General features: G+C 39.8%; 2 protein-coding genes across 8 annotated transcripts in view; one reads left to right on the top strand and one right to left on the bottom strand.

Annotated features, from left to right (window-relative positions):
- Window positions 1-22886, top strand: part of C4H8orf48 (chromosome 4 C8orf48 homolog) — a 31747-nt gene that overhangs the window by 2798 nt on the left and 6063 nt on the right. For 2 of the 4 annotated variants that reach the window (XM_032444596.1, XM_032444595.1), the window contains exons 4-7: window positions 5522-5754; window positions 7082-7234; window positions 8100-8190; window positions 11239-11946. In XM_032444596.1, coding sequence (XP_032300487.1) covers window positions 5522-5754; window positions 7082-7234; window positions 8100-8190; window positions 11239-11384 — 623 coding nt within the window. In that variant the 3' untranslated portion in view covers window positions 11385-11946. Of the gene's footprint in view, window positions 1-5521; window positions 5755-7081; window positions 7235-8099; window positions 8191-11238; window positions 11947-16785; window positions 17432-22886 lie in introns of those variants that run through there. The other 2 variants (XM_015860530.2, XM_032444597.1) reach the window with 2 other exon arrangements.
- LOC107312810 overlaps window positions 12617-22886 on the bottom strand; it is a 48880-nt gene continuing 38610 nt past the window's right edge. The window contains exons 3-5 of one of the 4 annotated variants that reach the window (XM_032444599.1): window positions 14716-14760; window positions 14536-14568; window positions 12617-13648 (exon numbers count right to left, since the gene is read on the bottom strand). In XM_032444599.1, the coding sequence (XP_032300490.1) occupies window positions 13636-13648; window positions 14536-14568; window positions 14716-14760 (91 nt within the window). In that variant the 3' untranslated portion in view covers window positions 12617-13635. Of the gene's footprint in view, window positions 13649-14535; window positions 14569-14711; window positions 14761-22003; window positions 22593-22886 lie in introns of those variants that run through there. The other 3 variants (XR_001554630.2, XR_004307237.1, XR_004307240.1) reach the window with 3 other exon arrangements.

Here is a 22886-nt window from a genome sequence, read left to right as displayed (position 1 = left end):
TCCTAAAGTAATGCCTCCTATTTATTTATATGGAAATGATAACAGATACAAAGAGCACAACAACACTGTCTAATAGAGCAAATTTTCAACTACCACACAGTTTTTCAGCATAGTCACCAGCATTAGTCAGTTCATGCAGGTGAGCTAATTGTGATGCTCTCTGCTTCTGTGACTGTCTAGAACATGGCTTGTCTATATGCTGCTACTGCTGAAATGTAACATCTACTGCCTCACTGTGTTGACTTCCTCTAGTTGGTCTCTGTAAATGCTCAGCAAGCATCAGTGAATATCAGTGAGTGCTGCTTTTCCCACAGAGGAATTCAGTGACACACCTTGGCTTCATATGCACTTCCATGTCAGATGCCATTCTGTCAGACTGCCCCTCTGCTGCTATCTGTCACATGGCAACAAAATGTGATGGCATATTGATGGAAAGGTCCAACCTCTATTGCCATACCACCGAGATCTGCCTCTTGATGTTCTGGGCCAATGTAATAAAATAGACAGCATTATTCACAAAGCAGCCCTCATAGTTCCTTTTCTGAGCTGCAGGAGGCAGCAGGGCACCAACTTTGGCAAAAACAATGGACCAACTTTAACCAACACAATGATGTGTGTGGAGGAGGAGTGGGGAAGACAGGAAGGGAGGCTTTTTGCATGCACTGGTTATGCAAGGAAATGTGAGAGCAGATGGTGGGATGGAAGCACTGCTCAAATCTTTCTACAAAGTGGGTCAGAGATACTATTTTTAAGATAAAAAAAAAAAAAGAGCAAGAAAGTTGTTAAGCAAGAAAAATAATTGAAGAATTGAAGCAAGAGGAATATCTTCCTCTGTATGTACATAGGGGAATGTGTCAAAAGTTTTGTAGGTCTACTCTAAGACTGATAGACGAGGTCCAGGTACTTTGTGGCATTGCACTTGCATAGAAGCATCCTGAAACTCCTCACATAGCACAGGAGAGCATGCCCTAAGATCATTCTTACACTTCTCTTAGTTGCATAGCTCATTCACAACAGTGATGAGTCAGTGTTATGAGTTTCTAAGTCATCTTCAGCTTTCATCTTTCTATTATTGGGTTTCTTCATGGAGTCAAGTGTGAAGACAAGTAATGTACGTTATTTTTAGTAGTGAGGCCTCTCCTGGTGAGCTGTGCTGAGATAATCTTCCTAAAATACATCAGAGTCTCATGATCATTTGATTGATAACAAAATTTAGAGGACCTGCTGAACTCAGATTCATTTAACAAATTATAAACAGCAGCGTCGCATTAAGAAGGTTTTAGATCTCTACAGTGTTTTCCTCGAAAATTAGTTGGCAAGACTTTATTCTCTGAATTCTGTGTAAAGAACCATTCTGTCTGGGTTATGGGCTGTGGGTAGGTATAGGCAGGCTGGTCAGTGTGTCATTTATCTCAAGGTGATGTGTAAAATGATGCATTGCTCTCTACCTGTCCTATCCCTGGACATCTAAGTAGTTAAGCACTCTTTGGGTACAGCGTGCTTCTTAACTCTGTCAATAAGAAGGTTCATGCTTAGGCTTCATTCTTTGACTTAGTTCAGCACTAAGTAGGCTCTGAGCCCCTTATTATTTTATCAACTTGATAAAGCATAATAGAAAACGAGATCTCCTAGAGCGAGGCTGCCGCAGAGTTAATTCCCCTCTGTAAATTTAGCAAAATGAATGATGTATGCACTGGATATGCATGTTGCTTTTGAATTCATCTATGGCTAATAAAGCAAGATCATAATAAAACAAGAAAACCTATTCTTCTAAGTCTCCAACTCTGAGTTATACCAAATGCAGTTAATCTTTGAAATTTACTACAGGAAACCACTGTTCTTTGGTTCATGTATGTCTGAAAGTTCAGTTGATGCTTTCTAGCAGTCTGGCTTGTGGTTCTATTGAGAGATTCACACTTAAATTAGCTTGTAAGGTGTTTGTGTTAAGTGCTTTGCTTGTTGTTTGCTTGTTTTTTAATGCAGTGTTACCACTGTTGCCAGATAAAGTAAAACTTTTGGTTGCTAGTGCATGTTATTTAGAGGCACAGAAATGTTTGAGCAGAAATAGACAACTTTGTGGCTGAAATACTGAAATACACAAGGTCAATCAATTTTGACAAGTTAAACTACTGTGCTTATTATGGTGGTGGTGTCAACACTGGGGAATCTAAAAGTAAGTAGGTCTAGGGTAGATATGGATGCCTGCAGTTTGTGGTGTTCAGGTGAAAGGTGCTGGAATGTGTGTATAGGTGAGTGCATTGAGTGAAGCATAAGGATTTGTTTTTTCTGTATTAATTTGTTTCCAGATGCCCAGCATATTTCTTAGAGTAGATTTGGTTGTATGTGCTTCATGAATAAGTTTTCACGTGTCCTGGGCTGTAAATTGGCTCAGCAAATAGTTTACTAAAAGAATTTATTAAAGTAGTAGCAGTTGTCTATATAAAAATGGAGAAAACTCTAACTTCTGTTTGCAGTAGGGAGCAGGTACCCATTAGTCTTTGCTGGCTCTTTCTTATTCCTGAGCTTGTTGGCACTTAATCTTCCTGCTTGGTAACGTGCACAAGGTGTGGGACTCCAGCAGCCTTAGGCCCTGGGCTTTCAGAGTTCTCTCTTTTCATCCACCCATGTGTTAGAAAGCTTTACTGTTCTGTAGTAAAATAGCATTGATACAGGCCAAGTGGGGAAATTCCAACCAGCAGCATCCATGGGGGAACTGGGAAAGAGTTTCTCCTAAAAACATGAATTCTGTGAGATTCTTTCTGTTGTCTCTTCTGAGGATCGTTGAGTGGAAACTGAGGATATCCTGCACCGTGCTGGAGAACGTAGTTGGCTTTGAATTCATATTCCTGTTAAATGGCTTGATTTATCAGAAGGCTTATTATCAGTGTTCTGCTATCTAAACAGATCTTTTGAAACTTATGTTTGCTGATTGGGCCATCAGCGTGTTAATCTGAATTGCTGCACTCAATTGTATGAATGCAGTTTAGATAATTATTAAAATGTTATCTTGTCAATCTGTCTGAGTCGTAATCAGTTCCTGATTTCACAGTTATCTCTCCTTTACCCATTCCACAGTTTCTCTTCTTAAAGTAGAAGACGGTAGGCATTTATTATTATTGTTATGCCCTAAGTTTTTTCTATGTAATCAAAATTAGACATCAGAATGAAAGGAAACACAGGAAGGCAGTAATTTCCTTCTTTTTTTCCTTCTTTTTCTTTCCTCCTAGATTTGAAATCTTCCCCTTGGAAATGTACTTGCATGCAGAAATTAAAATCTATGTAGGTCACTTAATTATAAGGCACACACCAGGTTTCATAATGTAGGTGCAGAGATTATTTTATCTCCAGTGGTGAGATACTGACTGTTTCTTTTATCAGAGCAGCTTGTTGGTTCAGTTTGTGCTTTACTTTCTAAACAGCCTGTGCTTTGTTAGCCTGTGTCTGTGTGATACATGGTTCTCATCTGATGTCTGTTCTGGTGTCTGGTTTTGTTCTTCTTGTCACCTGTCCCTTCCTAATTCTCCAAGGAAGAGGGTATGGAATGCACGACTTGGGGCAATGAAGCATCAGCAAAGCATGCTCCTGGAACTGTAATTGGCACTGGCAGGTATACTCTACAGACCAACATACACTGACAGTTAAATCTGCCACCACAAATGGAGATTGAGCATTTAGCATATCTAGTCCAAAGGTGGAAAAGAGAAAACATGTGAGAGACGAGAAATGGAACTGAAAACCACCATAGTTTCAATGTAGATCCTGTTGTATAAATCTCAGTTCCTTCAGTGGAAGGACATTCACTTAAATGAATGAATTAGTCTGGTGTTATATTGTCACAAAGTATTCAGCAGACCCATTTTACTTGTGCATTAAAGTCTTATTTGGTTTTTCAAGGGAAATGATCTGCTGATGTTGACCTGTGCAATCTTTCACAATCCTTCCCAAGGAAAAGAACCTTAAACTGCATTTTCCAGTACTGGTAATTCTTATTCATCCTCCTATGAAGTATGGCCATGTCTTTAGTGAATTCAATACACCGGCTTGTAAGGAAGAATAAATTGCTATATGATGATTGATTTTGCACTGTGACAGTTGCACTTAAATCACACATTTTCCATGTCCATAAGGCAAAGCTTACCGATTTCCACTTTGCTTAGTCTTAACAGTGGATCCACTTAATCTTTGTGAGGATTGACTGCATTTCTGAAGTTATCCATGGTTTCCTTATGAAATCCCACTTCAGTGGCTTGCCTGTTTCAGGCGACTTTAATCACAGCATATTTAGGAAGTGCTTTATGATTATGTTGCTGATTGTTGTAAAGATTTCTATTATCGTTATGCCAAGGTACCCCATGGAATTTTAATGGCAATGTACTGGTTGTCACAGAAGCACCCTAAAGTAGGCAGTGCTTGTCCAGAACAACTAAATTGGAATTTAAGGGAAGTTACTGACAATGAGTGAAACATGTAATAAAGCGGGGTTGCTGGAGTGGTATGATCTCCATTTGAGTGCTTAAGTCGAAACAAACCACATGTGTAGTCATTATTGTCTGCTTTCTTTTTGGCTGTCAGAGTGCAGCTCTGAAAAGGAAGTACTGCGTTAGATATATGCAGGGGCATCCATCAGACATCTAGTAATGACTACTGTATTGTTTGCTTTCCTTGCTTCTCATTTCATTATAGACAGTCAAGTGCTTCACTGGGCTTCAGAAGCTGCATAAAAAAAACGAAATTAATGTTATAAAGGTGGAGAAACAGAATCCCCTATTTGAATAGTTGAAAACAGTGGTATCTCTTAAGACCATGTAATACAGCCCAGCATCGTTACATGCTTAAGATCATGAAATAATGAAATTGCAATATCAAAAAGCTTACTCACGTTGATTATCTGCATTGATTGGCTGTTGAAATAAGTGGAAAATCTCCCTCAGAGCACTGCGTGAAGTTTTAAATCCATCCTTGGATGCCCATCTGAAATGTAATCTCTGTTTAAGTTTATTATTACCTGTCATTGGCAAGGGAGGAAATAAGAGTGTAAGGTCTTGTTCAAACAAGGTCGTATAAAAGTTTCTTAAAGGATTATTGAAGCCTGAGAGGAAAATATTTTTAAAGTAATTACATTTCCTCAGGAAAAAACCAAAACCAACAGCAAAAACCCCACACAACTGTGGGTTGTTTGAATTGGTTTTCAGAGTTACTGCAATAGCCTCTGATTCGGTGCTTGTAAAGTCGTACTAGATTTACTAATACATTTATGCAGTATCATTAAGTGGTACAACTCTTTATGGTTCTTATTATCTTTTTTCTTTGGAGACTGTTCGAAGAGGCATCTGTTACGTAAGTGCCTGCAGTTGTTATCCAGATTGTGGTTTAAATTGTATATTGCAGTTATTACAGTCATTGCTTCCAGGCTTGACATTGGGCTTGGCTTTTATTAAATAGATAATATGAGGTTGCACAGATAGAAGACCAGTAATTCTCTTCCGCTGTTGTAATAATTGACACTTTGTTTTGTTGATAGAAATGACCGAGTTATCAGGGGAAGAACTGGATGCTCTCCAGTCTTTTTGCATCATTAAGATAAGAAGGGTGCAGCAGGAACTGATCTCTAAGCAGGCAAGTGGTGGCAAGTCAAGAAAGCAGCAGCATGGATTCACATCGAGGGCATCAGAGGCAAGTGACCTGAATTGCATTGTTCCCAATCGGCTCATGAACAGAATCCGTCTGAAAAACCTCCAGGAGACCTTTAAGCAGGTACTGTGCGTGGTGATAACAGTGGTGGTGATTTATGGTGTCGACTGAGAATGGGACGGTCAGTTACTGCAGTTCACAGTATGCCCAGAAGCCTTGTTTTCTGGATATGTTCACACCTGTTATTTATAGAAGTATTCTGTATATTGCTAGGTTATGTAGTCTTGTTGACTCTAGTATTAAAAGTATTTCAAAAGGCACAAGCCACCCCCTGCCCTCAGCATTCTTCTCATTAGACATCAGTAATATTGAAAATCAAAGCATGTCCAATAGAATCTTGGTTTCCTCAGTTTCCTTATTAAGAATCATCTATATCATCTTTGTACAATTTGATGTGCTTTTCTTTTTCACCAGCCCATTATATTTTCCCCCCTCTGTCAGGCAGGCATTTTGTTTGTCTTCTGCTTTAGAGCTGCATGTAGTTGTTTGAACCAATTGCATCAGAATTTATTTTCCTCTTAAAATTTGTAAAGATAATTGTAACCTCTATGGCTTGTACTTAAGGCCTTATGTATATTATCAACATAGGTACTCAACAACAGCTTCATTACAGACAGGCTGTTGTATGTGGTGGAATTATTGCTGATTAACAGTTGCTGTTACTCAGTTGTGATGATCAAGTCTTTGTATTCTCTTAGCTTGCTGGAATCATGGGATAAAACACATTCATTTAACTTAATTGAGCCTTCAAGAATCAATATATTAGCTGTTGTGGAAGACTGGATATCATGCACAGACTAGCTCTCTGGAACATTAATTACTTGCTCATCAGGCAGGAGTAACTAATGGCTGATGGTATTTGCCGCTAACAGTGTGCAGAGATTACACGGGTGAAATTGAAATTTATAATGAGCATCCACCCATGAGTTACACTACTTAAAGCGTTTTGTTGGCTGATGTAACTGCTCACAGATGTGTTAATTTGCAATCATACAACTTTTTTTGACTATTATATGTAAGGTAGAAGAAATTAGTACTTCGTACACAGCCTCAAGTGTCAGGGAAAGTTTGCCTGTTACAGGAAGAACTAGTGCAGCACTGTTAAGTACTATGGCTCTGAGATACAGGTCATTTTAAATGAAGCTGTCTATGTTATCAGTGCTGGAGAGGACAATGCATAAGGAAAAGCAAATATATTTAGGGTGGAGGAATTCAGACAGGCTTATCAAGATGGCATGGTGACAAAGACTGCGAAATTATTTACAGCCTACAAAAGAAAATATTTGTCTTTAGACACTGTCTATATCTGTATTTTTATTGATTATTTTTAATTGAGTAGCCATCTTGCTGGGACAGACACTGCTCATTGCATCACAATTACATCCTTCAGGTGACAGAAACTCAAGTGCACAAATCTTCACTATGCCCTGACTGTAAGAAGAAGAAGGCAGAGCTAGCCAAAATTGCCTTTCTCAGACAGAAGAAGGTACTAATGGAAAGAGCTCTACTCCAGGAAAAGCTGGAAGAACAAATTTACTCCAGGGTAAGCAGGTGTATCAGTATTTTGTTTAATAACACTTTTATACTTACTATAACTAAAGAATTCTTAAGCCAGATTTTGCCCTAATTTATAGTAATGTAATCAAATTGATCTGAATGCACTACAAATCAGAATGGAACTTGGCTCCATGTTGTAATGAAGCCATGAGGCTCACATGCTGAATTTAAGCTTGCTTGACTTATGTAAGCTGAAGATCTTTTTCATGATGTCCTGGAACTATTTTAGGTACCTTTTGATTAGTTCCCTGAAGTTTTTCTGATGGACTGTCCTAAACAAAATGGCAAATAACAGAATGACATAGGAGTTAGCTCTTCCCATTCTGGTCTTTTTCCAAATCCTTTGGAAAATGCTGGCTTTCTGGGGTTTTTTTTGCATCCATTTTATCTGTAGTTGAAATTTGAGAACTTCAGTCTCAAGTCAGGTTTCATTTTTCTCTCTCTTTTTTTCCTTCTCTGAAAAGGGCAGCAGATTTTTTTCCTTTATATCCCTAGGGAAGAAACCTTTGGGGAGCAGCCACTGTAGTGTATGAGCTGCACAGTGTTATTGAGCTCTTTGTCATCTATGTTGGCAGCCATCCACAGAAGGTAGAAGTGATGTGTGGTCCCTAGTGACCAGCATAGCTTTCTGCTTGCATGATGTATGGGCCAGATCACTGGCAACACTGTTCAACAAAGTTTTTAAACAAGATGCTTTAAAAATCTAGCAAAATTGTGATGATGGATACAGCCCTACCTAGTTGCTCTTGAGGGACTGGGTATATCTTCCAGCGGCAGACTTATGATACAAGTACATGACAAATGGCTGGAATCCAAAACCTAATAATATTCGTGTCCCCTTTTTATTTCAGGATGTGCTCACGCTTATAGGAGAATCACTCCGAAGTTTTCCTAAACTTTCAGAGGATCCCAGGAACTTATGGCAAAAGCTGAAAGGCAAAGGTCAGAAAACTTAAAGCCTGAAAGTAGTAAACAAAACTCAAAGACATAAAGTACTTGAAAAGTCTTCTGTGGGCAGCCATGTACTGAATGCTAGCTATTGTGGATGTAACTTGTCAGTGATGAATTGGGTAGAGGTTTAATATTCTTGCAGGTGGAACCAGATATACCCAGTGTGCTGAAGTCTGGGTTATGATTCAACTTTACTCTTCCTGAGATGCAAATGTTGTATTGTAATCCAGCTAGGTTGGCTTTTCAAACTATGAAAGCCGGCATTTTCTGTTATTAGTCTGACAAGTGATGAGGTTTTTTTGTTGTTTTATTATTACAATTTTTTTTGTTAAGATTTCCTGTGTGATATCAGAACAGCTTCCATCCGTAAGAAAAATGATTTTGTTTTCTAGAGCACGGAGGTGTAATTATTGGGTTTCAGCTCAATCTTTGCCCACTGTCTTGTGTTAAATTGGAAGTGAGAGTCCCAAATGAAGGGGAAAAAGCAGGTTGCAAAGTAACTGTTGAAAGAAGTAAAATGAAATGGGGTATTTATAGAACTGAAATAATGTGGCTATAACAGAAATTAATCTGTAACACCGAGGATGCCAACAAGACAAATGATAATTAATTAATCATGGAACCTGTCTGGGTTAGGTGTCTAGGAGAAGAAAATGTAAGTTTAGCAGGGGATAAGATGTCAAATAATATTTCAGGCAGTTTTTTAATGTACTTTGGAATTTGTTGTAATTTTACAATGGTTTTCAAGATGGTAAAGACTATCTTTCAAAGAACATACCTGGATGAAAGCTGAGTATTCAGTATGCATCCAAAGAAAATGGCTGGAGAGCACAATGGGCTAGACAACAAAATCATTATTTTCGTTGTAGCCTAAAAAGATACTCGCTACTCTTTGGGCATGAGTGCATCTCAGCTTTTTGATTATTGCTGACAGCAAGAGCTCGTTGCATTGCTCATGCAGTGACCTTGTGGCTATTGGACTTTCATGAGTCACAGTTACTGACTCTCATCAGTCTCTGGTTTCTATGCACTTAGATCTCTGGAAGGCTGTGGAAATCTTGAAGGAATATTCTTATCTGTGAACTGAGTGCATAAAGGATGTTGCTGCTTAATAGTTCAGTTGCTTAATAAGAAGAATAGGATAACATTTCAATTTTAAAAAAAAAACTATTTTGGGGCATGAGTACGTACTGTTGCAGTTGATTTTGTATTAAATATCCTTTCAATTATTATCTTAAATATGCTTATATTGTTTTTAAGAGTGCTGTTCAGCCTCTAGTTTTCATTTCCCACAAACCAGTGAAGAGCCTGAAAAGAAATGGTGAGATATGGCCAGATATACCCACCTATGTTATCAGGTACCTGCCTTCTGGTGCTTATAAACCTACCTTGAATGAATTGATCCTAAGCAGATTGAACCCCAAGTGAAAATGTAACGCAACTCTAAGTTCTTCAAAGCTAGTGTTCCTCATTGCTTCCTTTGTGGTTTGCTGTGGTTTCTTGTAGGCCAGTGGGTTTTATAGTCCATCGAATATTCCCTGAAAGGTGGCTTTCATTGTTAAATTGTCACTGCAGGTTATATAGCTATGTATGTAATGAGCAAGTTCCTGCTTGGCTTTTCACATTACTCTCTGATCCTTAGAAATGTTTGAACCCCATAAATATCCTTCTAACCTTTTAAGCCTGTTCATTTTATATACACCATCTCTGCTCCTTATTTAGCTTTGGACTACACTCCTTGTTTCTCTTGAGTCTTTTAAAGTCTCTAGTGGTCAGCGTATGGAAAAGACAAGCAGTGTTCCACAGTAATCTGTGTAGATTCTCATGAGGGCTGTCACATATACAGAAATGGTAATGAGGAATAATTATTTGAAAACATGATTTTTGTTGTTGTTGTTTTGTTTTGTTATATATATGCTGGTAACTGATTTCATGTTGTTATACTTTATTATTGTATGCTTGGATAAAATTATGTTCCTCAAATTACCATTGAAGTCAGTTTCTTGTGGACTTGGCAGTATGATTTCCCCTCTCCTCGTTTCTCTGTAGGAAAGCTGAACCTGACATCTAAGCTCAGTCATTCTGTGGCCATGTTCCCACCCATCTGTTAGAGGATGGGACTTGATCCTTGGGGAGAAACAAGTATAAACTGCCATCTCGCTCACAATAGTTTACTGGCACTCATTGAACAGAAATGAATCTTCATTGTAATTAACTTGCCTGGATATGGATTTCCAGATAACTTTGTGCTTTAGTCACCTGCCAGGTGAAACCACAGAGCTGTGAAATACTTAATCACTGAAAGTTTGAAGCTGGGAGGTCATCATATCCCTTGTATGGGGAGTAGGTGGGAGCTGGTCCCACAGCTCCTGTAATCCTTACATTAATCTTGCATCTTTAAAGCTGTATTAGAAAATGAAATGCTTCAGGCTCCTTAGGGGCCACTGCCTTTTCTTAAATCCATCTCAGTCATACTTCTGTTGCATGACAGGAATTGCTTAAAGAATTTCTTGTTTTTAAGCAGAACTGGTCTGATCAGGTTCTAAGAAGAGGATCTGAAGCCCTTTTGTTCATACTAGGAGCTTGACAGAAACTTTGATCTGGTGCCATTGAGGACAAGTTGCAGTTGGAAGGGTTCACGTCTCATTACAATGCTGCTAGGTGACACAGTACCCAAATTCTTCTTCAGGAAGAATCTGAACCATCACTTTCCGTGCAGTTACTCTAAATCATATATGCAGATGTCAGGAAGAATGCTTACAGCTATGCGTATTTAAAGCATTTTGAAATATATGCGTGTTCTCCAAATTGTGATTTATTACTATTCATTATGATTTTCAGAAAATGGCTTTTATTGTCTTCACTCAGTAAAAACTAACGTCACTATAATACGTGCAAATTGTAACTGCATGCAACAGTGTTCTAAATGCTGCCGTTTAGAAAAAGTATAAATAAATTTGTGAGTAGATATAAATCCTACAGATACTAAGTTAGCTGTGTCTTTATGCAACCAACTAACTGTTCCTTTTTGCCATGCAGCTGATTCTGGAGCTCTCTGCCTGCAGCAGCAGCAGCATGATCTGTGTGGGGAGAGGCTGGGAAACGAGGGGGAGTGTTTCCTTCTGTCAGTGAGGTACCAGCTCCTGTCATCGGAGGGGTCTGTAGAATTGGTCAATACCTTCTAAATAAAAATAAATATATATATATATCCAGCTTACGGGCATGGATACCCTTTGCTTATTTATTCATTCATTCTGTAATAAAATAGCACTGTTTGTTCTCACATAGACCAGTGTGTGATCCATAAATACGTTTTAAAGTATATCTGTAGCATGTAACAGATCCCTTTAGAATATTCTGTGAAAATTCATATCTTTAGTTGATAGCACTTAAAGAACATTTACATCCTTCATCTTGACATTTTTAAATAGAACATTTTTTTTTTGCCCACAGAAGTTTACAGCATCATCACAGTATTATAGCTTGTTTAAAAATACATACAGCATCAATGGTAATTGCAAGCAAGCTGTATACTTGAGCACGGATTTTGTTTGTAATTGTACATGTTTTCTGCTTGTTAAAACAATTACATATATTAGTATTACATCCACCACTTTGTTAGAAAATATTACTTATATGCTACTCACAATAGAGCTGTCATTTTTCTGAGACATATTACAGGCTATGAAAATAGAAACACGCCATTGTATAGTTGGTTTAAAAATAATTACAAGCCCAATTGGAAAAGGAAAAAAACAAGTTATGTTAGGCTTGCTCTTGATAAGATAGGTTCCGCTGACATTGGATGTCCTTAATCCACTTGTGGTTGGAATGCCACTAGCACCTCTCAGCACTGAATGATCAATGAAAGAAAACACTGACTGACCACTTGCAAGCAAACTCAGGGCTTGAGCCTGCGTGCATCTATCGCCGAAGGCAAAGTTCTTCAGTTATTGACCTGTGGGGCCAGGTGTTGCTTGCTGAATATCTGAATCTAATTTACTTAAAGTTGCAACTGGATTTCAGAATCTTCAGGTGGATGATTGGATGAGTGCAAGGTAACACAGCTCCGTTGATTTGTATCAGCTGTGTTGTTGGCATTAACCAAAGTCTGACCTTTTGCCTTTCATGGGCCGGTGGATTTTGGAAAAGACAGGAGTAACACAGTTCAACTTTCTGTATTAGTAATACAGTAGAGATTAAAAATACACGTCTGTGTTGGTCTTACTTTGCACAAATGAGACTAAATATATAAATATATATAATAAAGCTGTAGGAAATCTCCGAACTGCTAACAACTCTTATAAATGAGATAAAACAAGGATATATTTGCTTGGAAATTTCATAGTTGCCGTTCTTTTTATTATTTCTAGGTAATGCAACAATATTTTGCTGGATCCTTTTTTCTTTTTTTTCCCTATGAAACGAGTCCAGGCGTGCTTTGAAAAATGCTCCTTTCGTGGTCTTTCTGATATTCCTCCTGTGCTTTCTGCAGTTTTTTGTCTCTGAGTTTCCACTTGTGAAAGCAGTAGGTTACTAGGGATGTCATTATCAAAGAGAAAATAATAATCAGCACTACTATCAGTGCAATAGTGGATGAGAGGGACCCCTCTAGCTGCTTATTTTCAGTGTCTCTCGTTGTGTTTAATTTAGCAAAGTTCTCATATTCTGTTGAGGCCAAAAGTGTGGGTACAGGAACTTCTTTGAACTTGGGCCTCATTGGGATTCAGTAGCTTTTCTCACTCAGTCCAGATTTCTGAAGAAGCAAGATCTATGGTTCCCTTGTCACCTGTCACGTTCATAAGACAGTTTTCTCCTCAAGTTCTCCAGGCGTAGATGAGGCTCACAAGTTTTGTTTGTTTTGGAAGCCAGATAGCATTGGGATAACAGTAAGTGCCACAAAGCTGACAGCACAGGTCATCTATATCCAGAGTTCTAAAGTCAGAAACCTTTGTGCAATGCTCTCTACTTTATTGAGGGGTGAGGGGAAGCTGCTTGCTTGACCGCCAGTTTGTGATCCTTTATCTTTTTAATCAGATCATTGTAGAAAATGAATCAGTTTTCCAGAAATGTTGTGGTGGCACAGCTTATACTCAGGCTTAAAGAAAACCAACAACCCATAAGGTCTGCAACAAGTGTAGTTTGTATCTTGCGCGTCTGTTCAGTGAGGGCTTTTTCTTTCTTTCCCCAGATATTCCTAAGAGTGTGTGAAATCAAAGGCAGATGTTTTTGTTGAGGTTGGTTCTGCTAACATCACAGGCATTAAGAAAATCAGCTACAAAACAGCACTGATGTTAATGAACAGTTTATTTTTATTTTTCCCTCTTTGATATTTGCTCTCACACTTGCCTTGTCCAGAGAGGATTTTGGTTTAGGAAGTTTGTCCTTGGTATAGTGGAGTTTAGGAGATGTCCTCACTGATTGCAAATCTGGAATCTAGAAAAATGACCTAGGTAAAAACAAATAGCATAGGATTACTAAAGAGGTAAACTCCCCTACAGGCACTGCATTACTAATTCTGATACAATTTCATTTAAGTTGGTTGGCTTTGATGCATGCTATGTGTGACAAATCTTGCAATATGTGTTCATCTGAGCACTTCTGAAGTTAGAAGAGCTGGTACAAGGAGGGGTTTGCATCGTCTGCCCTCTGCACCTCAATGTAGTTTTCAAAGCTAAACCTGATGGGGAATGAGGCTGGCCCATTCTGACCGGTTTCTGCTTCTGCTTGGGACAGTGGGATTTGGCCGAGGTTATTTTGATTTAAGGAGCTGTAAGCACTTTCAGAGCTATTTATTTCAAATAACAGATTGTTCTAAACCCCCTCCACCCCACTCCCAAATGCTTTCAGGCCAAAATTAGGTTTCAAAGATCTTGCAGCATAACTGTTTGTTCGGAGATGCTCTGTTGCATAGAATGCAATTGTAATTCATCCTCTTCATCAAAAATCTGTGTCTCATCCCACTCAGGCTAGCAGAGAACTGAGGGTCTCTTTTACTAATTAGCAGTGTTTTCAGCAGCGCATTCTTGTTAGTAATAAGGACTGTTTACTATAAATTAGTATTCTGTTGATGTTAAAAGATGTAAATGAGCAGTTCTTGCCAGTTTGGAACAATATGTTCACATAGTCAAAAATAAATGCTGATTTTAAAGAGGGTTTAACAGCCAGATTTTACTGTTGCTGAGGACAAAAAATACGTGTTTGTAAAGCTCATTGAAAGTTTTTCATTTAAGAAGACAAGTGCAACAGACCATGAGTTTAATGAATGTCTACATGTTGTATTACTGGCAAGGAGTATATAAGGAGATTATGAACAATAGAATATTTTAGTGCTACCTTGTTATGTATTCAGCAACTTTCTCGGGTAGCTTGAAGAAATAGCACGAAAATAACTTAAGAAACTGAGTAAATGCCCTTGTGTTTTATGAAGTAGCTGTGTCCACCACCCGCATGGATGGAAGTCCTGGAGGGTGGAATGTCTCAGCACTGATGAAAATCAAATGATTATGTACTTGCCTGAACCTGTATTTCATCTCATCTGTATCCACAGCTATCAGATTCCTACAGGGAAGAAGTAAAGTCATTAGGCACCAGGTACTGCTCAGTACTGTTCCAGATATGTGACTGGATGTTACCTTAATTCCATTTTACAGTCAGTTTAGATACACATCTTCAAAAACAAAGCAGAAAAGCTTTGATTTTTAAGGTCTGCATAGCATTACTTGGGCTTAACCTGTGTTCAGGGAGAAGGAGGCTGCTTTTATGGACAAAACACTGCACTTCAGAACAGATTGACTGAGGGTTCCGTTTGTGAGTGACTGTGACCAAACCAATCAGTATCTGCCAGTAATACAGAATCATTAAGGTTTGAAAAGACCTCTAAGATCATCTAATCCAACTATCTACCCATTCCCACTAACCCTGTCCCTTGGTGCCATATCTACATGTTTCTTGAAAACTTCTGGCAACGGTGATTCTACTGCTTCCATAGGCAGCCTATTCCAGTGCCTCTCCTTCTGAGAACTTTCCTGATATCCAACCTGAACCTCCCCTGGTGCAGTTTGAAATCATTACCTCTTGTTCTATCACTAGTTACCTGAGAAAAGAAGCTGACCATCTCCACCCCCACAGCCTTCTTTTAGGGAGTTGTGGAGAGTGATAAGGTCTCCCCTGAACCTTCTCCAGACTAAACAATCCCAGTTCCCTCAGCCACTACTCATAATGCTTGTGCTCCAGACCCTCCACAGCCTCACTGCTCTCTCTGGACATGCTCCAGGGCCTCGTTGGTTTTCTTATAGTGAGGGGCCCAGTTTTGCAGAGCAGGACCTGGGGTTCTGGAGGATGCCTAGCTAAATGCAAGACAGCTGCATGTTCAGTGGCAACCTGAGATGCATTATAAAGAGCATCTCCAGCAACTTGAGAAGCTGATTATTCACTTGTACACAGCAGTGGAGAGACCACAGTAGCAGCAGTGGTAAATGTCATAGCAAAGCTCATATTACAACATTCTACTGAGATTTTGGTTTCTGACAAAGAGTCAAACCTCTGGCATTATGCTTAAGTTTAGAGAGGACTGTTGACATTATCTGTTATTGTTGTATTAAGTACACACTCACTGAATGTATGTTTCAAGTTTCCATCTACTGAAGACTCGTCTGCATGTTCTCTTGAGGAATCTTTCCATTTAAAAAAATACCCCAAACATTCTTCAGTATCTACGCTCTGATTTAATTCAAACAGAGAATAAATTGTTCTTACATTGTTGGGTTGTTTGCATGTGTGAGTCATAAGTCTACAGTGTGTTTTGTCTGAGAATTATAAATATGCAAACGAGTTTCTCAGGAATTTCCATTAACGTTTAATAGCATATATTAGAATGGCTCAGGTATTTACACAAGAGAAAAAAACAGTGATTTTTGGCCTGGAACAAACATTGAAGTGGGTTTGTTTGAACAAACTTTTAATGCCTTTAATGAAAATGTATTAAAATATCTGTAAGCTTAATACGTGGTGTGTGTCCTCACCTAGACATGGGCTTTGTTACCATGGCTCATGTTTTCATACCTTTGTGTTTTAGCAAGCTAATATGTGAAGTAAAGCAAAAGTTGGTTTAAGCTCTGAAGGACAAAATATACTCCTGATTTTGTAATGTCCTCGGGACAGCTGTTGTCTTTCGTTTGGTTTTCCAGGTTTGATTTCTGAAAGTATCATGCAACATACAAGGGAGAAACAAAGGGCATTAGTGACAAATCAATCTCAAATGTGGTTTCGGTTGTTGGTGTCTGTCAAATGCTGAATTATGGAAAGAAGTAAGAATGGTTGATCATCAGCTTTCTTTTTCTTTTATTTCACTGAGACTCATTGTCATTTTAAGAGGGCAAAACTTACCTCTCGGTTTGATAGTGATTTGGTAATGAATAATGTCTTTAATAAAAAGAATAATGAGAACTTATGCTGAATCCTTAAGAGCACATAAAATCAAGATGTTCATTTGGAGGCCAGACTTGCACTTGTATGGAGTTTTAGTTGCCTGTTTCAGTTTTTTTCCCTGTTAGGTTAACTCTGTTTTCTGTTTCTTTGTTTCAGCTGAAGGAATGACCACATTCCGTGAACATCTGAAATCTTCAGCTTCATTGAAAGAATGAGGGCCAGAAATTTTAAGTGAGGTACTGCAGATTTGTTGTTTTAATAGGAAGCCAATTGTTAACCTTTGGGTTAACTCACGTTTCTTTCCTCTGACTTTTTGGTTTTATTCACGAGGAAGAAAGGTTGATAAGCACATGTAAACCACTAGAAAGTGAGGCAATTTTATGATACATTTCTCAAATGAACACAAAAGCATCTTTTCAAAGATCACTGACCTGAAACTATAAACCTACTCCTTGTGAAGTAATATCAAAAATCTCTTTGATTACTGGAGGAGGAGAATCTTTGGTTTCTATCCTGTGTGTCTCTTTCATGTGCTGAAGCATACACAGCATTTTCAATTCAAATGCTGAATTCCTTCTAGCATTTCTATCATCTTTAATAAGTATTGGCTTTTTAATGTAGTTTCGGTCTTGCTTTCTTTCTGCCTTCAACTTGTAAATTTTCTGCTGCCTTTCAAATCGTATCTTCTGTTTTTATTGCATTACAGACAATTGTGCTTCCTCTCTCCATATTTGCATCTTTTTGATGTGAAAACATTTGTATGAAATGTATCCGTCATGTACTAAACCTGTTATGTAAATGATTCCTTTCTCCTCCTTCAGAGCTAGTGAAGCAAGACATCTACTAATACACTTGTGCACAAAATTGCAGATGAAAGCTGGAGTGAGGGTGAGAGCAAATGAAAGCAGAGATGAGAGAGGGGGAATGGGAGAAGAGCAGAAGGGAAGAGGGACTTCAGAAAGTGAGATGTAGCAATGAGGAAGGACTTCAGAAAGTGAAGTGTAGCAGTAAGTTGCTGCTTATTTGTCATCGCATCATCTATAAACTTTTATATAAAAAGAAGGGATGGATTTCATGGGTATTTAAAATGCGTACATAAGAACGCCGTAGACATTTGATAATTTTCACACTGTATAACTGGACAAGAGGAATGACATAGAAGTAAAAGAGGGGAAATTTAGGTAAGATGTTAGGGAGAAGCTTATTCAGAAGGTGGTGAAGCACTGGCACTGCTGCCCAGGGAAGCTGTGGGTACCCCATGTCTGGAGGCATTCACGACTGGGCTGGATGGGGCCCTGGGCAGACTGATACAGTGGGTGGCAATCCTGCCTGTGGCAGGGGGTATGAACTAGGTAACCTTCAGGGTCCCCTCCAAGCTGAGCCATTCTATGACTCTTTGATTTTCAAAATGCTTATACATACTAGCACAGATCTGTCTGTATCTTTGGATGTTTAAAATGCATTTGGAAATGTTGAGGTTTCAAGTCTGATCAGGTTTCAGCTAAGAGCCAGCTGGGTTTCAGAATTCCCAGTAGGTTCTGTGTATTTTGAGGATATGGAATTAAATAATAAACATTGGGTTGCTACAGCAGGGCAGCATACTTCAGGTGTGTTTATAACAATATGGTTGGATTTGTAAGTGTTAAGTGCCATAGATTTATTGTTTCGTTTCAGGATCACTACAACCTGCTTCTAAAATTTGTTTGTCTTCCTCGTAAATCTAAAAACAAAATGCAAAATTGATCTACATGAGATTTTTACACTGAATCATTCCGCAGAAACTTAACTTGCGTGATACCCCTGCTATTATGTGCAGTGATAGAACAGGCAACTTCAATGCAAATTTAAACAAGTCAGTTTAGTAATTAGGGGTATAAACTTGTGCCCCTGTTTCTTACAATGCTTTACCCAATTTTTATGCCAGTGAGCAAGAAAACTCTGCTTTTAACATTCGTTCAGCCTGCACTTTCTTCATTATACTTAGGGATTCAGGGTAAGTTTTCCTGTCTGTCATATGGTTTTGTGGCTCCTCCTCACCCATGCAAGAGGAGGGAAAGACTGCAAGTTTTGGAAGCACTTGCATTACCTCATTCCAGCATTGGTCAGATCTGTAAATCAACAGAAGGTTTAATCTCATTCCTGTTAAAGGAGTGATGTCTCTTGGGATTCTGACTCTCCCTTAAGCTGGAAAAGGCTTCGATAACTTTGAGAGACAGGCTGTGTATGACAAAAACAGCTTTAGTGCAGATCCTGATACCATCTTACCTCTGTGTTGAGAGATGCTGAGCAAAACAGCCTCTGCTGATTGGGATGGAAGCTGCAGGCTGTAAGCTCTGCTTAGGATGTTTGCTTTTTAGTTATTCCAAAACAGCTGACGTGGGCAGGTATCTATGCTTAACGTGGACTGTAAATATAACATACTGTTTTCTTGGGCATTTATTTCATAAGAACCCATATGGAGCTAGTTCTGCTTTTATTTATTTATTTAAGGTTTTAATTTTAATTAAGTAATTGCTGAAGAGTGGGGCAATTGAAGCAACAGACTCGTGAGACTTAAACTCTCTCTGAAATTGATACTTATCCCATGGTTTGATTAGTGACTCCTTGTGATGGCGTAACACACTCATTTAGTGTAACTCTGATTTGATAAATGCCGGTATCATTTCAGGTGCGATTACAGCCTTCTCATAACTGCATGTTTTTGCAAATACTGCTTTTTGTGCCTGCAAAATTCAAACCCTTGTGGAAGCAGCCAATGCCTGTTACCATTAAGAAACTGCAACTAAATCATACTTGACAAATTCCCATCTCAAATCAGTGCTAGCAAAATATACCTGCTTTGTCTGTACAGTGGTGTAAAGAAAGTTTATCATCCTGATTGATGAAATCTTGGTATAACATTTTTAGGGTAGCTTTGAAACTGAGCATTAAAAGCTCCCAATTGGCATGCTGGCTGAGGCTTATGAATGCTGCAATAAAACATGTTGTGAAGAGACATACATGGTCTCTTAGCCCTTTCAAGTGCTCATGTCTGGGGAAGGGGTTGGAGTGTATTTTTTTGTTTTGAATTGAAAAGCAGTGCTGCATCATAGTGCTGTTCTCTGAGCAGTTGAGCAGATCTGTTCCTTTGTGTGATGTTCATTTAGAAATAGTTCTTTAAAATGCAGTGAATCCTACATTGAGATTTCTTTTCTCCAGACAGCACACAGCATTCCTCTTCTCAGAGGATGGATTTGCCAGATAAGCCACCCTCTGGTTTTCCTTATAAAGGAGCAATCTTCTATTGCCAGCTGTAAAATGTACCCTATAAAAGACACACACTTTTCTTTTCTCCCCTTTGAGACTTTTTTTCCATGGTTACTTTTTTTCCCAATTTAGTTGGTATTCATTTCTTTTGCACAACGTTCTTCCCTGTTCTTCCCACACACCCTCAAAACCAGGGGCAATTACAGCCTGTACTTAGAGAGGCAGCCTGTAAATTCTTCCTTTAGTATTTCAAATCTTGAAGTACAGACGATTCCTTCGTCCACACTGATGCTTCAACTCAGTGATTTTTCCACTTGTCTGTTTCTAGGATCAATTTGTTCTTAGGCTCTGATTTACATTTTCTTTTTGAGTCAGAGCAAATACTCACCAGTCCAGGTCCAAGTTGAATCCCAGGGTAAGTGAAAACTTGAAATCAGTTTAGAGCTGAATTCAAATGAACAAAATCCTAAGTAGCTTTGTCAAATAGGATTTGAAGGCAATCAGTTGCCTTTTCATTACAGTCTCATTTCCTTTGCAGGTGAAGAAAGATTCTGATTCTGAGCTAATTGGTTGTGAAAAGATGATGAAAAAATGAGATCTGTTTATTTTTTATCCCTCTCTTGCCTCCTTTTTTAATCTTTCTTCTCATTTTTGTGTGCTGCCCTACTGCTGGTAGGGAATGCAATTACGGATGGGACACTTTACAGCCTTTCTATAAAACCTGCCAAGATTGAAACTCCCACAGGGATAACATTTTTTTAAATGTACTGAAGAGCATGAGATTGTTTGAACATTCAAATGTTCATCCAACTCATTTAGAAAGAAAACTCTTCTCCTTCCAGCCCAGTGTGCCTGTTCTTGATGGATAGCTCCAGTCTAAGACTACAACATATTCGGGACTCTGGGGATTTTATCTTTAAAATTGTGCAAGAGAAATACCAAGTTAGAGGGTGGGAGGAAGCAGAGGGGGATGGAGGAGGAGTGATGAATGTCATTTGTGATGCAGCTACTTTGTACATTTCTGGAATTAGATCACATTTATTTCCCCATGACATGGTCTGGGACAGTCTCTGTTGAAACGGAGAGTTCTAGGTAAGCAGTGAGCACCCTTCTCTGCTGCCCTCTTCTCCCCTGTCCCAGAATTAAAGCACAGGTGCTTTGTCTTTTGGGTGAAAAAGCCAGCGTGTGGTCAGCTGGTCCCTCCTCTGAGCCTGAAGGAGTAGGCAGCTGGGGAAAATGGAGTAAAGACTTCCTTTAGGCACTCGGAGCTTATTAGTGCAGACAGACTTTTGTTTTAGCTTGAAATCACAGCCCAAACTGGGGGCAAGTTATGTGAAATGCAATTGAGGCAACACATTAGGTGCTGTGAGTGCAGTGCTTTAGCTGTGAGTGGGAGGGGATGCAGGGCACTGAGGGGGACCCCTTTGTGTGGGTTGCGGGGTTTGATGTGCATGCACAGCAAGATGTACTGACCCATTGTGGGCATGGAGGGCAAGGAGTAGGCACGTTTTGTCAGTGAGCAAAGGGCTGGGGAGCCCTGAGCTATAGGTGAGCAAAGGGCTGGGCTCCTGGGGCTATAGGTGAACAAAGAGGCTGGGGGTCCTGAGCTGTGCTCCTGCAGCCCTGGATGCTGTACTGCACAGTGCTGTGCCATGCCAGCTCCGCATGCTGGTACCGCGGTGCCGTGCCATGCCAACCCTTCATGCTTGGGTACCGGCCATGGCACCGGTTACCGCACTGTGCTGGACCCATGTGCCAACCACCGCACCGTGCTGTCCGATGGGAGGCTGCGGAGGGCTGAGCTGGATGCAGCTGCTCTCCAAGGCACCTGTCTGCCCAGCCAGGCAAGAAGCACGTCTGCAGTGGGCAGTTTCATCGCTCGGGCTTTTTTTGCTGCCGTGTTTTGCAAAATATAATGGGAAAATCAGCTTTATCGGGAAAACGGCTCATTACGTCGATTCCCTCTGAAAGAGGCTCACACGCCTTCCGCATAATGGGGAAGGAAGGGAGGCTTTTGACTTTGTTCATTTTAAAAAAAAAGATTGCAACCCCTGCCCCCTCCTCCCTCCTATTTCTAACGAGACTCCGGTTCCGCACAAAGGATTCATCATAGCCATGCAGCACTCACCTTCTCTGGCCACATCTTCCTCAGCCTGGTGGGCTACTTTGAGATGGGGAGCATGAAGCTGGAGCCTGGCTGTGGAGCTTCCCAAGCCCCCAATGCCTGGGTGCTCTCGTGCCCCTCGTTCCTTACAGCAGAGCAACTGAACAGGCGCCGTACTTGTGCTGCAGCTGCGGGGAGGGTGGAACCACTCCACACACCCTCAGCAGCGCTCGCTGAGCGCAGCCAAATTTTTCAACTTTATTTAGGGGGAAGAATAGATCACATGGGGAGCTTCACTGAACGGGGAGGAGCGTGTTAGTGCAGAATCAGGTCACTAACATAAAAACCCAGGAGTTAGTCACAGACACAAAGATTAACGGTGCCAGCATAATCCAGGCATGAAAAGCAGGCTGAGACAAAGGCGAGAGATGCTTGTGGGAATTGAGTGCTTCTGTTTGCCTCCCTTATCTGTGTCATTAAACGGGGTAATCTTTTGTTCCTTTTAGCAGGTGAGTTTTCCTAATTGAGTTAAGAAATAGAGTGGAACATATAAGGAATGTTTTCAGCTTCCAGCTAATTTTGAGCACGATCCCCTTAGCTGTCAATTTGGCTTTTCCACTGGCTTTTTTTTTTTTTTTAGTATCTCAAATGCTTGGTTTGTCCCTGTTCTGCTGTGTTGCATCAATCGGGTCCCAGATAGATGCTACAGACTCATTCCAAAACGGACACATGCCCACATAAAACAGCCTCGGTTGGATAATGGTCTCCGACTCCAAGCTTTTATCTCTTGCTCAGACAAAGGAAGGCTGCTGGCTGATCCCATATTGCCCCACTGGCTGAGAATTAAGTTTCTGACACGTTTTTCTCTGATCTGGCATTCCTGAGGAGACAGTAAAGCTATGAGGAG

Source organism: Coturnix japonica, chromosome 4, assembly GCF_001577835.2.
Source record: "Coturnix japonica isolate 7356 chromosome 4, Coturnix japonica 2.1, whole genome shotgun sequence".
Classification (NCBI taxonomy): Eukaryota; Metazoa; Chordata; class Aves; order Galliformes; family Phasianidae; genus Coturnix; species Coturnix japonica.
The sequence above is the reverse complement of the archived record's forward strand: the minus strand, read 5'-3'. Positions and strand labels throughout refer to the sequence as shown.